General features: G+C 36.3%; 1 protein-coding gene across 1 annotated transcript; it reads left to right on the plus strand.

Moving 5' to 3' along the window:
* The first annotated feature begins 5222 nt into the window (after window positions 1-5222).
* GAS41 (YEATS family protein) lies at window positions 5223-8527 on the plus strand. Its single transcript, XM_020359542.2, has 6 exons — window positions 5223-5425; window positions 5729-5817; window positions 5928-6149; window positions 6649-6836; window positions 6916-7037; window positions 8215-8527. The coding sequence occupies exons 1-6, from the start codon at window positions 5312-5314 to the stop codon at window positions 8299-8301; spliced, it is 822 nt and encodes a 273-aa protein (XP_020215131.2). The 5' UTR covers window positions 5223-5311; the 3' UTR covers window positions 8302-8527.
* Window positions 8528-13937: the final 5410 nt, after the last annotated feature.

Consider the following 13937-nt stretch of genomic DNA (forward strand, 5'->3'; position numbering starts at 1 on the left):
TGATCCTTTTATTTTCCTAATTAAGTAGCAGTAGCACCATCACATGGATTTCTGATGTTTAAGAAGTAGACTTCAACTAGATAAGTATTTTGGGAGGATAGTTTATTGCATAAATATTAGTGTTAATTGCAAGGATTTCTTGATTTAAAGGATGGAGGTTTAGCATATATACATGTTTAGCTTTGAAGTAACTAATGTTCTGTATTTTGTGTGGAGTGAAAACATTAAACATATTGTTGGATAAGTGGTCGCATAAACTTGAACAACAAAAATTGTCCAAAAACATCAAGGCTTCATCAATTTTAAGGCACACCATCAACTTCAATACAAAGATTTAAAAGTAGGCTGGTGCTTTTCAAGGGAAAAATTAAACCATGATGTTGGGATTCCATTATTGTTATTGCACTCCATAAATATCAGGGAAGCTACTCCTCATGTGTGATCAGCATGCCTTGGCACCCAAAATTTAAATCTCATATGCATGTTGTGAATATTTATTAATTAAAAAATTACTTAAGCCTGGTTTTTCTTATAGCAAGCAACCTTGCTCATATAGGATCAAGTGAACATTGACAAAGTAACTAGTAAATAGAAAACAAAGAGGAGCTGCTTGAGTAATTGAATTCATTGTCATTAAACAAAAAACAGAACAAAATTGTCATTCTAATGTCCTATTTCTCAAAAAGGGGTGATCTTTACAAATAGAGAAGATGCCTATTGTACAAAATGTCTCTTCAAATCTATGTCAGTCTTCCAATACAAGATTCATAGTCCATTCAAGCGTGAAGTTATGTTTTGGAAGACATCTTCGCTGCAAGGAATTGTAAGACCACCCATGGGATGATCATATCCAAACTCTTCTTCAGCTTGACTCAACAAGTCTTGGAATGAAGGCTGGGTCAAATATGATATGGGGATCACAAACCGCTTCATTCTGTCTCCAACGTAGACTGCAAGATAGCCCTTAGGCACCTCCAAAGCTTTTGAGGATGCTTGGTTTGCAGCAAATGATGCCCTTCTGGTACCAGGTAAACGAAAACCCATTTTTGTGTTGTATTTGATGAGACTTGAGAAGAAAATGGTCCAAAAAAGACTTGAAAGTTCAGGCTTAAGGATTTTGAATGCTTCAGGATGTGAGTGATTTGTGTTGGTTCTAAAAGGCTTGCAACCATGGATATATATAGATAAAAGGATATGTAATAATGCTTCATAATTTATTGGTGAACGAGGGCTATGAGATAGGAGTCGTGGGACCAACTGAGAGACAAGGGCATATGGTAATGTCCTAGAGAACTCTTCCATTAATCAATGTAACATGTTATGGTAGATAATACAAGTCCCACCACCTTTTTTGAGCGAAAGCCATCAGATTACCCCACTTGAAATCAAAACACGTATCTATGTAAAAGAAAATCTAATAGGATGATGTTGACACTTATTTCGCGTGGAGAGGACCACAAACTTCACTCATGCAAGTTCACATGTATTGCTTAAAATTTCACTTACACAAAAAGTGTGGTTCATAGTGCCTCATGATCATGTGTTCATTATCGGTTCTCTTCTTACCTCCAATTCCAATTGAGTCCGCTCATGGTTTACAGGTTGCTTACTCTCACCCTGATATTAGTTGGTGTATGGTAGATATATCAATAGCATTGTCATTTATTTAAAGAAACATGTGAGATGTCTATAGCCTGTCGATCATTGACATTGCTAGAGCATAATGAATTAACAAGCATTAGGTTTCACCTTTGCAGATGTCTTTAATTTCAAGTTGGCAAATCTGTTGGTCATTATCTCAGAAGGTGGGGTATACAACTATACACTCCCATTGAACTTCCTAATCCTTGAAAGAGATCTCAAGACAATACCATGTGATCCCTAATCCCTTGTCTCTCGTAGAGTCCATCGTGTCCGCAAGAAATCATTAACTGTGGTATTGAATTGCAGAGGCCCTTGGAAACTATATATACAATATTTCTTGGGTTCTCAAGCAACACGAGTCATTGCATTCAGAATTGAAATATTTCTTTCTTATACAAGTCCTTTGACATCAGTATATTATTTGTTGTGTGGCAATAGAAGGCAAATGGGTTTTCGCATAGCAGGTATTATTAGACGGACATCGTTTTCTACAACCCAAGCAGCCTCCAAGGAGGTTGAAGTACCAAGAGGCTATCTTGCGGTCTATGTTGGAGATAAGACGAGGAGGTTTGTGATTCCAGTATCATACTTGAACCAACCTTCATTTCAAGAATTACTAAGTCAAGCAGAAGAAGAATTTGGATATGATCATCCAACTGGTGGTCTCACAATTCCATGCCAGGAGGATGAGTTCCTAAATGTGACATCTCGCCTGAATGAGCCGTAAATCATGCTAATGGAGACCAAGATAGATTAGATGAGGCAAATTTGTACAGAAGGCACTTGCTTGTATTGTAAAGATTTTCCATTTTGTTCTCTTGTATAGATGTTCCATCGAAAGTTGAAACCTGTTGCTTAAATGAGATTGCAACACAAGCCATTGTTAAACAGTTTTTGCTTTTGCTAAATCTCAATGAATTCTAGTATATACAACAGTATCATTATCAAATTTCAGTTCATATACTTTCGGTTATTAGCTTTTAATAGTGATTAAGTGCATCAATTCTATTGTAGATATGTACCAATCTTCATAATGTTTATTACTGCTTCCCAATTTTATTTCAATATGCATCCTTGATCCAAACAAGGAACACACAACACATTCGCCCTGAAACAGCTTTCACCACTTGTTGCTAGATTTTTCAATAATTTTTTGCTCATTCAGTTTCAGACTTCCTGCTTTAAGCATAACAGAATAATTTTCTCGAGTTAATTTGGTGCTCCTTCCAATGCTAACATCCCTGCAAAATCGTTCTTCACCCATTCTTCTATTTTCCCAACTAAGCAGCACCAGCTCATGGATCTCTAATATTTAAGAAATAGTAACTTCAACCAGAGAAGTATTTTAGGAGTATAGTTTGTAGCACTAACATTAGTTTAAATGGGAGGTGCCAATTAGGCAATTAGCTCAGCTGGTAAAGTTATATGCTGTTGATTGCAGGAACAGCTTGAAATTAAAAGGAGGTTTTGCAGATACAATTGTTGTTTAACTTTGAAGTTGAAGTAACTGAAAGTTCTTTTTGAATGTTTGGAGTAAAAACTGTAAGTTAGTTGTTGCATAAGTGATCACAAAACCGGAATAAAAGGAACTGCACAAAATTAATCTTCAAGGCTACAACTGTAAGGCATCTGCCAAAAGAGATACTACTTACTGTAATATAGGATCGTGAGTTCAAGTTCATACTAATGCAATTGTTCTTGAATGTATTTGGACCTGCAATAAAATGAATAAATGAATTATTTCTGTTTCATGGGTACCTGAATTATTTCCATGCATATTTAAACAAACAATATAAGGTACTCTGTTAACATTTGCTATACAAACGTTTAGAAAGGGATTTACATTTATGAATTAATCTCTCATTATGAACCATAACCCAAATTATTAACATTATTACGCAACTTATTCTATCTAAAGGTTGGATTTTAATCATGAATTTAAATATACATTTATTTAGAAAGAAAATTCAAGATAAAGAAAGTTCAATTCCTTTGCTTTCAATACAAGCAATATATAGAAGCAACTAAAAAGCATTAACCAAACAGATCATCTACACTGGACTCCAGATCTTAGTCACCAATCTGGTTTGTGCACTAATAAAAATATGATCCTGCAAGTATATTTTTAGTCTACCAAAAATAAATTGACAAGCATCCATCTAAAACTTGAAATAAAGGGTCATGGGAAGATTAGAAAATAAATGGTTGTCAATGTCATAATCTATGGTAATAAGTTTTTGCCAGTACATCTTTCCAATTCTCTAAGTACAATAAAGAAAGATAAAATGTTCAACTATGTCTTCTTTACAAAATTGAATTGATGATTGACCATCTACATTTCAATCTTCTCCTCTATAACCTATGCAATCGAGAAGTGATATCTAGGAAAACATCTTCTCTGCAAGGGATTGTAAGGCCACCTATTGGATGATCATATCCAAATTCTTGTTCAGCTTGGCTAAGCAGGTCTTGGATTGAAGGTTGATTCAAATATGATATTGGAATCATAAACCGCTTCTTTTCGTTTTCTCCCACATAGACTGCAAGATAGCCCTTTGGCACATCACGATTTTGTTTGAGGGGAGGATTGTTGGGATACAAACAAGTCCCACATCGATAAAATAAAACAACAAATAACAACTTATATAACATAAACATACTTCAGTGATTGAGAGGCCTTTTGGGTAATGACCAAAAGTAAAATCGTGAGGGCTAAGGCCCAAAGCGGACAATATCTCATCATTGTAGAGTATGTTTGTGTAATAACTTTATAAAAATAACCCTCATAAAATATCACCCCAGACATACTATAAAATAACCCTATCAAATAATTAGTTAACATTCTTTCCCATCCAGATTCAAATCTCTCCAAAGGAGAATGCACTTCTGTGGTTTGTGTAGTTGAGTATTCAAATATATTATGGGATAAAAAACAAAAGAGACGAAGGAAAGATATTGAAAGTGACTAATAACCCATACATCACTTTTTTTTTAATTGTGCATGGTAAACCAAAACAGAAAAGTTTTCAATTTTTAATTTTGGAATATAGATATGTTTTATTGAAAATCTTTTGGTTTATATGAATTTTATCGGGTAAATGGTCATTTTGTCTCTAAAAGTATAAAAAATTGCATTTATCCAAAATTCAAAATAAATGTGAGACTAAAATGAAAATATTCATATATATTTTAAGACGAAAATATCAATTAGTATTAAATTTAAAAATTTATTTGAAATTCTTATTTAAAATTTTTAATTTTTTTTCAATTTTCAGACACTGAAATGATTTTTTACTTGAATTTTATCATTCTTAAAATTTTTAAATTATTTTCTGAATTTTAAACTAAAACTTAAAAATTGTACCAGGAAAAAAAAATATATACACCAAGACTTTTCAGGCTTCAGCTGGCCTATTTTTGAATATCCGAATCTCCAACAAAATTCTCGAACAGGCCCATTTCTGTAAAGAAAAAAAAGTCCGAGAGAAAATGCCCACTTGGGCTATGGGTTGGGCCCGTTTGGTGATGATCAGAGACAGTTTTTCTTGTGAAAACGATGTCGTAAAAGACATGAACTGCGATGTATAATTTTGACAGAGACACAAAAAACCCTAAAACTTGATGCTCAGATTCAGGTTCTATTTTTGAGACGAGGTCGTTGATTGATATGACCAACAGCTCATCTTCGAAAAAGCACGGTCAAGATCAGCCTGAATTAAGTGGTCCTACCCCCAAATCCCAGCGAACCAAAATGGGCAAATCCGAAGACAACGATAAGAAGGTAACCTTGTTTCGATTCAAATTCGGATAAAACCCGCAACCCCATTTTCCAATTCGCCAAAATAACGATTTCCCCCAAACCCTGCGCTTTTGGGACTGTGTAAAGATTGCAGTTTGTTTGCCTTATCGATTCAAATTCGAAACCTTGATTAGGAACCATCATATAGCACTACAAAGATATTAAAAACCACGGCAGAACGTCAAATATGATTTTAAAATGTCATACAACGTCAAAATAAATTCCTCTATATATTTTACTAAAGTACTGATTGTACGAGTATAACCATTTCTTGGTTTTGTGTAGAACTTGGGTAAGAAACTCAAAGATGTAGAAATAAACATTCCAATCGTGTATGGGAACATAGCATTTTGGCTTGGCAAAAAGGCCAGCGAGTAAGTATCCTACGTCGCCACCACCCGGTCTAATGTGTAGTTTGAAGTCACGAAAATGTGTTTTTTTTAACAAAGAGAGTAAGAAAGTGACCATATTTATGTTATGCAAGGTATCAGTCACATAAATGGACAGTATATGTCCGTGGAGCATCCAATGAAGATCTTGGGGCGATAATAAAGCGTGCTGTTTTTCAGTTGCATTCTAGTTTCAATAATCCCACCCGTGTTGTGGAGGCGCCACCTTTTGAATTGTCGGAGGCCGGATGGGGGGAATTTGAAGTTGCCATCACACTTTATTTCCACAGTGATGTTTGTGACAAACCTTTGAACTTGTGAGTTGTTGGCTACTGCTTTGAATTTAGTAGCTGATTCCGGAGAAAAAAAAATATATTGAGCCTTTTGTTGAAATAAGATTTCTTGATTCATTATAGAGGTTCAAAATATGCCTGAAAGTATCAAGGATTGGCAAAATATCAACTTAATTCTTAGCACGTTTCAATCATTCATTAGCGATGTAGTTATGATTCTGAAATACTGCAGGAGTGCAACTCTATGCCCTGCTAAGTTTAGTTAGATAGATTTAACAACTTGGCTTGAGTGCTTCATTTTATTATTAATGATAAGCTTGGATGAGTATGCAAATATCTATTTTGCAAACTGCTAAGCTTGGTAAGAGTATGCAGTTATATATTGCTCAAGTGCTTGGATAATATCTGATAACCATACAACCAGTATTCATTGTTATTAATCATGCAGATTGCAAACCATTTACTGTAAAAGTCAAAATAAATTCTGAATCTTGTATTTTATTGAAGTGTAATATATATACAGATATCATCACTTGAAGTTGTATCCAGAGGATGAAAACAGTTCCATGTCCACAAAGAAGCCTGTTGTTGTGGAGTTTTATGATGAGATAGTTTTCCCTGATCCTTCCGAGGCTTTCTTAGCTCGTATGCAAGGTCATCCAGCTGTGAACTTGCCAAGATTACCTGCTGGGCTCACCTTACCTCCTCCCAGTATGTTATGTAGCAATTACCCCTGTTATCTGCAGCTTTCCTTTTTCCATGCTTGAGTTGAAAGAACTTGTAAATGCAGTACCTGTTGAGGATGCAAGTAAAAGGAGAAAAGGTGATACCAAAGATCATTCCTTAAGTCAATGGTTTACAAATTTCTCGGAAGCAGATGAGCTCTTACAGCTTGCAGCAGCTCGTCAGCAGGTATGTATCACAATACTTTTATCATATTTGAAGTATATGATATTTGTGGATGTCAAACCTATTGTTAATTGTTGATGCCTTGATTGATGGTATATTTATTAGTTAATGAATCTGAATGAGCCATGACAACAAGCATATGCTTGCATCTTTACAAAATAGAAAAGTCTGTATCAACATGCTCACCTGTTTGGCTGTCACCCTAGCAATCCAGATTATAGATGATCCTGATAGTTTCTTTATGGAGAAATGTGATAGCAATAGCATCAAGATCTTGATGCAAGGTTAATGTTTTATCAAAAATGAAACATAAGCATTGATGGATAATTTTTTCTTAAAATTTTCTGCACTTCAGAACATATACTCTGGACTCGTCAATCAAGAGACTGAGACTACTTTTATATGCTTGGGAGTTTATTTTTGTTTGCATGATATTTATGGCCTTTTTTGTTGATTAGTTGAACTCAAAATAACTATGCCTTTGAATTATTAGAACAGAATGCAGAGACATATTTCCTAATTTACATTGTTGAGTGTACTGATTTGTGCATTTATGGGATTTTGGTTTGTAATTAAACGATTTAAATCAACATGTGAAGAAAGGAGAGCCAGCATAGAGGGAGAAGGAGGGGAGAGAGAGATAGAAGATAGATAAGATGTTGTATATGCTGATTACCATTATTATAGTTTTATTTAATAGCCATCATGTTGTATCACTCCTGCTTGTTCATTATTAAAGGATGTAATTATGGCATCCATTATCATCGATATGTTGTGGGTTCTATATGTTTTAATCATTTTCTATGTGGGGCATGACTATTTAGAATGCACATCGTATTGCAATTTTGTAATAACAAGTAACTGACAAGACTAAAGTATATAATGCTGACATTCCTCATGTTTTACTTTGTCAGTTTACTGAAGTCTGTATTACAATCCTTTTCCTTGTATATCCTTGATAAGCTACTGATTGCCTGAGTTAGTGTTACTTGTGTATCCCCTTTTATGGTAGTGAATTACAGGAGGAGCTAAGAGAGGTGGTTGAATCTTATTTTCTCGTCGGTTAAGTTGTGCATATGTTTTAGTATTTCTTGAAGGCTTTGAATGTTCTATCATCTTAACCTTGCAAGAAAATTGTATTCCAAATATTGACAGTTATTTTGTGCTTGCAATGGATTAGGTTCAAGCTCATATTGCTAAACTCAGACGACAGATAAGCTTGATAGATGGACAGCATCAGCAGTTTAAATCTACTTCTGAGCAGTAGAAGTACAATTAGGATCTTTGAGGTTTATATGCTTCTAAAGTTCTAATCAGCTAATTGTTTCTTCAGCTGTATTGTAACTTATTTCAGTTTTTGTCAGCAGTGTTGTAATTTAAGAGTAGTGTACCTTTTACCAATAATCATAAGCGGCCAAATGTGTATTATTTAATCATAAAAGATTAAATAGTGTAGTCTTTATTATATTCAATATAGCTATCAAATTTAGATATATCATGTTGACAGCAATTAAAGACATTTAAATAAGATATTTAATTATGCATTTATTAAAAGTTTTTTGTCAAATAAGAGCTTTTATATTCATAAACTTGACTAAAATAAGCTAGAAGAGTGTTAAGTTTAATGTATTTTATAGGTGTAATTATTACTTTCTTTCTTTTTGAGACATACTTTTACTGATGTTGGTGGCTGTGTCAGGGATCAGACTGCTGTATCTCCTTTTCTGTCTTATCTTGTACTCTCTAAGCACATATATATATATGAATGTTTTGGAGCTAAGTGTATAACACACACTTTAGCTTTTCTCTCATATTCCGTCAGTTTTCTCAACTTGGTATCAGAGCGGGTTTGACCCGCTCTGCCTGTCATCGTCCACCGCCGCTGTCCGCGTCTCCGGCCGCCGCTCATCGTCTCCGGCCGCCGTCCGCCGCCGGCCATTTTCCGGCGAACCCTAGGGGTTGGTGCGCCTTGTCAAACGCAACCCAACCCAAGTGGTCACAGAGGCAAAAGCCTCTTCACATCTTCTCACGCGCTGCATCTTTGGGCTGCTACACCAGGCGTGCACTGTTAACGTACCGATCTGCAGCCACCGGAAAACGGCCACGCCACCGACAGTTCTTCGTTGACACCTTCTGGGTCTGTTTCAAAGCTCTCTTTGTTGTTTTCTGGTCTATTTGGAGAGTGGGTCTGTTTCTCTCTTCCTTTTGGGCTTTCTTTTTCATCTATTTCAGCAACATGTCCAGCTCTGGCCCTATTTTTTCCATTTCTGGAACTCCCACAATAACAGCAGAGAAACTTAATGGCAAAAACTACCTGTCTTGGTCTGCCTCTGTAGAGTTATGGTTTCTTGGGCAGGGATATCATGACCATTTGGAGAAGGATATTACTGAAATATCCTCTGAGAGTCAAGAACTGTGGAAAAAGCTTGATTTTCAACTGTGTGCTTTGCTGTGGCAGTCAGTAGAGCCCAACATTTTAGGAACCTTGAGAACTTTCAAAACTTGTCATTCCTTTTGGAAGAAAGCTCAAACTATATTTGCCAATGACATTCAACGTCTATATGATTCAGCTCACAAGTTAGCATCTCTCAAACAAACTGATGATGACATGGTCTCTTTCATTGCCCAAGCACAATCAGCAGCTGAGGAGCTGAAAATGTTTTTAGAAGCTGATTCTGTGGAAGAGATGAAAAAGAAACTTGATAAGTTGTGTATGGTGTTGATTCTGCGTGCCATGAACTCTAATTTTAATCATATTCGTGACCAGATTTTGACAGATCAAGAAATCCCTTCAATGGAGAACCTTGTAACACGTCTTCTTCGTGTTCCAAGTTCGAAAAATAGTGCAAGTTTGGTTGAACCTACTGAATCTTCAGCAATGGTTTCTACCCGAGGAAGAGGAGGTCGTGGAAACCGTGGAGGCCGTGGTGGCAGGAGTGGTCGGCCCCAGTGCTCATATTGTAAAAGAATGGGTCATACTCAAGAGACTTGCTATTCCTTGCATGGCTTTCCTGAAAAAACTGCCAATGTCTCCAAAATTGAAGACTCTAAATCTGATAAAAAAATTTCTGAGGACGAATATCAAGAATATCTTCGGTTGAAATCCAATAGTCAAGCTCAATCTTCCTTTGTTCCTAATATTTCAACAGCATGCATTTCTCAATCCACGGAGAGTCAAGGTCCATGGATAATAGATTCTGGTGCTTCTGACCATATGTCTGGTAATAATTCTTTGTTCTCTTCTATTTCCTTACCTAAAGTTCCTCATTTCATTACCTTGGCTAATGGATCCAAAGTCGCTTCCCAAGGAGTTGGTCAAGTCTCTCTCACCCCTTCCTTGAACTTAAAATCTGTCCTCTTTGTTCCTAAATGTGCTTTTAATTTAATTTCTTTGAGTAAATTAACCAAATCATTAAATTGTTCTGTTACCTTTGATGCTAATTCCTTTGTTATTCAGGAACGTGGCACGGGTCGGTTGATTGGAGGAGGACATGAATCTAGAGGACTCTACTATTTTGAAACTAGCCCCTCTGTCTCTTGTTTTGCATCTTCGACTCCTAAACTTTTGCATGATCGTTTGGGTCATCCTCACCTGACAAAATTAAAGAAAATGGTTCCTAGCCTTAACAAACTTCAAGCCTTAGAGTGTGAGTCTTGTCAACTAGGGAAACATGTTAGGTCTTCATTTCCAAAAAGAACTGAAACAAGATGTAACTCTGCTTTTTCCATCATTCATTCAGATATTTGGGGTCCAAGCCGTGTCACATCTTTTGGGTTCAGATATTTTGTCACATTTATTGATGAATACTCTCGATGTACTTGGATTTATTTAATGAAAGATCGATCTGAACTTCTGTCCATTTTCATGTCTTTTTGCAATGAAATTAAGAATCAATTTGGGAAAATAATAAAAGTCCTTAGGAGTGATAATGCTAAAGAATATTTTTCTTCAGATCTTACATCCTTTCTAACTACATATGGTATTTTACATCAATCTACTTGTCCTCATACACCACAACAAAATGGTATAGCAGAAAGAAAAAACAGACATTTAGTTGAAACTGCTCGTACCTTATTACTTAGTACCAATGTTCCCGTCCATCATTGGGGTGATGCAATTCTTACGGCTTGTTTTCTAATAAATAGAATGCCATCCTCCTCTCTTGATAATAAAATTCCTTATTCAATTCTTTTTCCAAATGAACCTCTATTTCACGTTTCTCCTCGTGTTTTTGGTTGTGTCTGTTTTGTCCATGATTTATCTCCAGGTTTGGACAAGCTCTCTGCTAGAGCCATTAAGTGTGTTTTTCTGGGTTACTCTCGACTTCAAAAAGGTTATCGTTGTTATTCTCCAGACACCAGACGATACTACATGTCTGCTGATGTCACCTTCTTCGAAGACACTTCGTTCTTTTCATCTTCCATGCAAGTTTTAGATTCTATTCAACAAGTATTACCTGTTCCATTTCTTGAGTCAGTGTTGACCCAGTCTCCTGAAACTACCAATCAAAACATAGATCCAAATCCTTCTCCAACTATCAACCCACCTGAACCATCTTCACCACCCCTCATCACTTACCAACGAAGAATACAAAGGGACAATTCAACACATCATGGAGAGCCATCTGTTTCATGTTCTTCACCATCAACTGCACCTACCACGATTCCCAATGATGAAGATTCTAGTTGGCCAATTGCTCTTCGCAAAGGTATTCGATCTACTCGAAATCCTCATCCTATTTATAATTTTTTGAGTTACCATCGTTTATCCCCTTCATATTTTTCCTTTGTTTCATCCTTGTCTTCTATCACCATTCCTAAAAATATCAATGACGCACTTGCTCATCCTGGATGGCGACAAGCCATGGTTGTTGAAATGCAAGCTCTTGAAAGTAGTGGGACATGGGAATTGGTTCCTCTTCCACCTGGGAAAAAGACAGTTGGTTGCAGATGGGTTTATGCCATCAAAGTTGGGCCTGATGGTAAGCTTGATCGCCTTAAAGCTAGGTTGGTGGCCAAAGGATACACTCAGATATATGGCCTTGATTATGGTGACACCTTTTCTCCTGTGGCCAAAGTCACTTCTGTTCGACTCTTTCTTGCTATGGCCGCTATTCGCCATTGGCCCCTCCATCAGTTAGATATTAAAAATGCCTTTCTTCATGGTGATTTAGAAGAGGAAATCTATATGGAGCAACCTCCTGGATTTGTTGCTCAGGGGGAGTGTGGATTAGTTTGTAAATTGCGTCGATCTCTCTATGGGCTCAAACAATCTCCACGAGCTTGGTTTGGAAAATTTAGTCACGTTGTACAGAGTTTTGGGCTCAACCGTAGTGAGGCAGATCACTCAGTTTTTTATTGTCATACCTCTTCTGGAAAATGTGTTTATCTAATTGTGTATGTTGATGACATAGTTATTACAGGAAATGATTCTGTCAAGATTTCCCAGCTGAAAAGGCATTTAGTCAGCCACTTTGAGACCAAGGATCTCGGTTATCTTAAATACTTTCTTGGTATTGAGGTGGCTCAATCAAAGGAGGGCATTGTTATTTCACAAAGAAAGTATGCTCTAGATATTCTGGAGGAGACAGGCATGATTAATTGCAAGCCAATTGATAGTCCTATGGACCCAAATAAGAAGTTAGTGGCAGACCATGGTGAGCCATTCTCAGATCCAGAGAGATATAGAAGGCTTGTTGGAAAACTTATTTATCTCACGATCACTAGACCTGACATCTCCTTTGCAGTTGGGGTTGTCAGTCAATTCATGCAAGCTCCTTATATTGATCATTGGAATGCTGTGATTCACATTCTCAGGTACATCAAAAAGAATCCAGGACAAGGACTACTGTATGAGGATAAGGGAAGCACCCAAATTTCTGGTTATTGTGATGCTGATTGGGCAGGATCTCCTATAGATAGACGCTCTACTACCGGATATTGTGTTTTTATTGGAGGAAATATCATTTCTTGGAAGAGCAAGAAACAAAACGTTGTTGCTCGATCTAGTGCAGAAGCAGAATATAGAGCTATGGCTACAGCCACTTGTGAGTTAATATGGATTAAGGAACTCCTTCAAGAATTAAAGTTTTGCGATGTTAAGCAAATGAAGTTGTATTGTGACAACCAGGCAGCTCTCCATATTGCTTCCAACCCCGTGTTCCATGAAAGAACTAAACATATAGAAATTGACTGTCACTTTGTTCGACAAAAGCTATTATCCAAAGAGATTGGTACTGAATTCACCAGTTCAAATGATCAACTAGCAGATATTCTCACCAAGTCTTTGAGAGGGCCTCGAATTAAGTTCATATGTTCCAAGCTTGGAGCATATGATTTATATGCTCCAGCTTGAGGGGGAGTGTTAAGTTTAATGTATTTTATAGGTGTAATTATTACTTTCTTTCTTTTTGAGACATACTTTTACTGATGTTGGTGGCTGTGTCAGGGATCAGACTGCTGTATCTCCTTTTCTGTCTTATCTTGTACTCTCTAAGCACATATATATATATGAATGTTTTGGAGCTAAGTGTATAACACACACTTTAGCTTTTCTCTCATATTCCGTCAGTTTTCTCAACTAAGAGAATATACGAGAATAACAGGAGTCATTTTTTATGAGTTTAAATAAGCTGTTCAAAATACCCTGTGTGGTATAATAGTGGGAGAGATTGTATTTTGAAATTCTCTTCTTACACCATCTATGATTTGTAGAATTAATTACCAAATTTATCCTTAAATGGGTTTGTTAATTTAGTTTCCTGAGTTTTAATTTAGTTAAATAAGATTTTGGATGTTCGAATTTGGCATAGATTCTCTCGTATTAAAATTTCTTATCATGGGAAAGTTTAATGTTTATTTCTTTCTTAATAAACAAATGAGACCTCATAAAAGAAATAGCGA

This window comes from Cajanus cajan, chromosome 8, assembly GCF_000230855.2.
Source record: "Cajanus cajan strain Asha chromosome 8, NIPB_CcT2T_4, whole genome shotgun sequence".
NCBI lineage: Eukaryota > Viridiplantae > Streptophyta > Magnoliopsida > Fabales > Fabaceae > Cajanus > Cajanus cajan.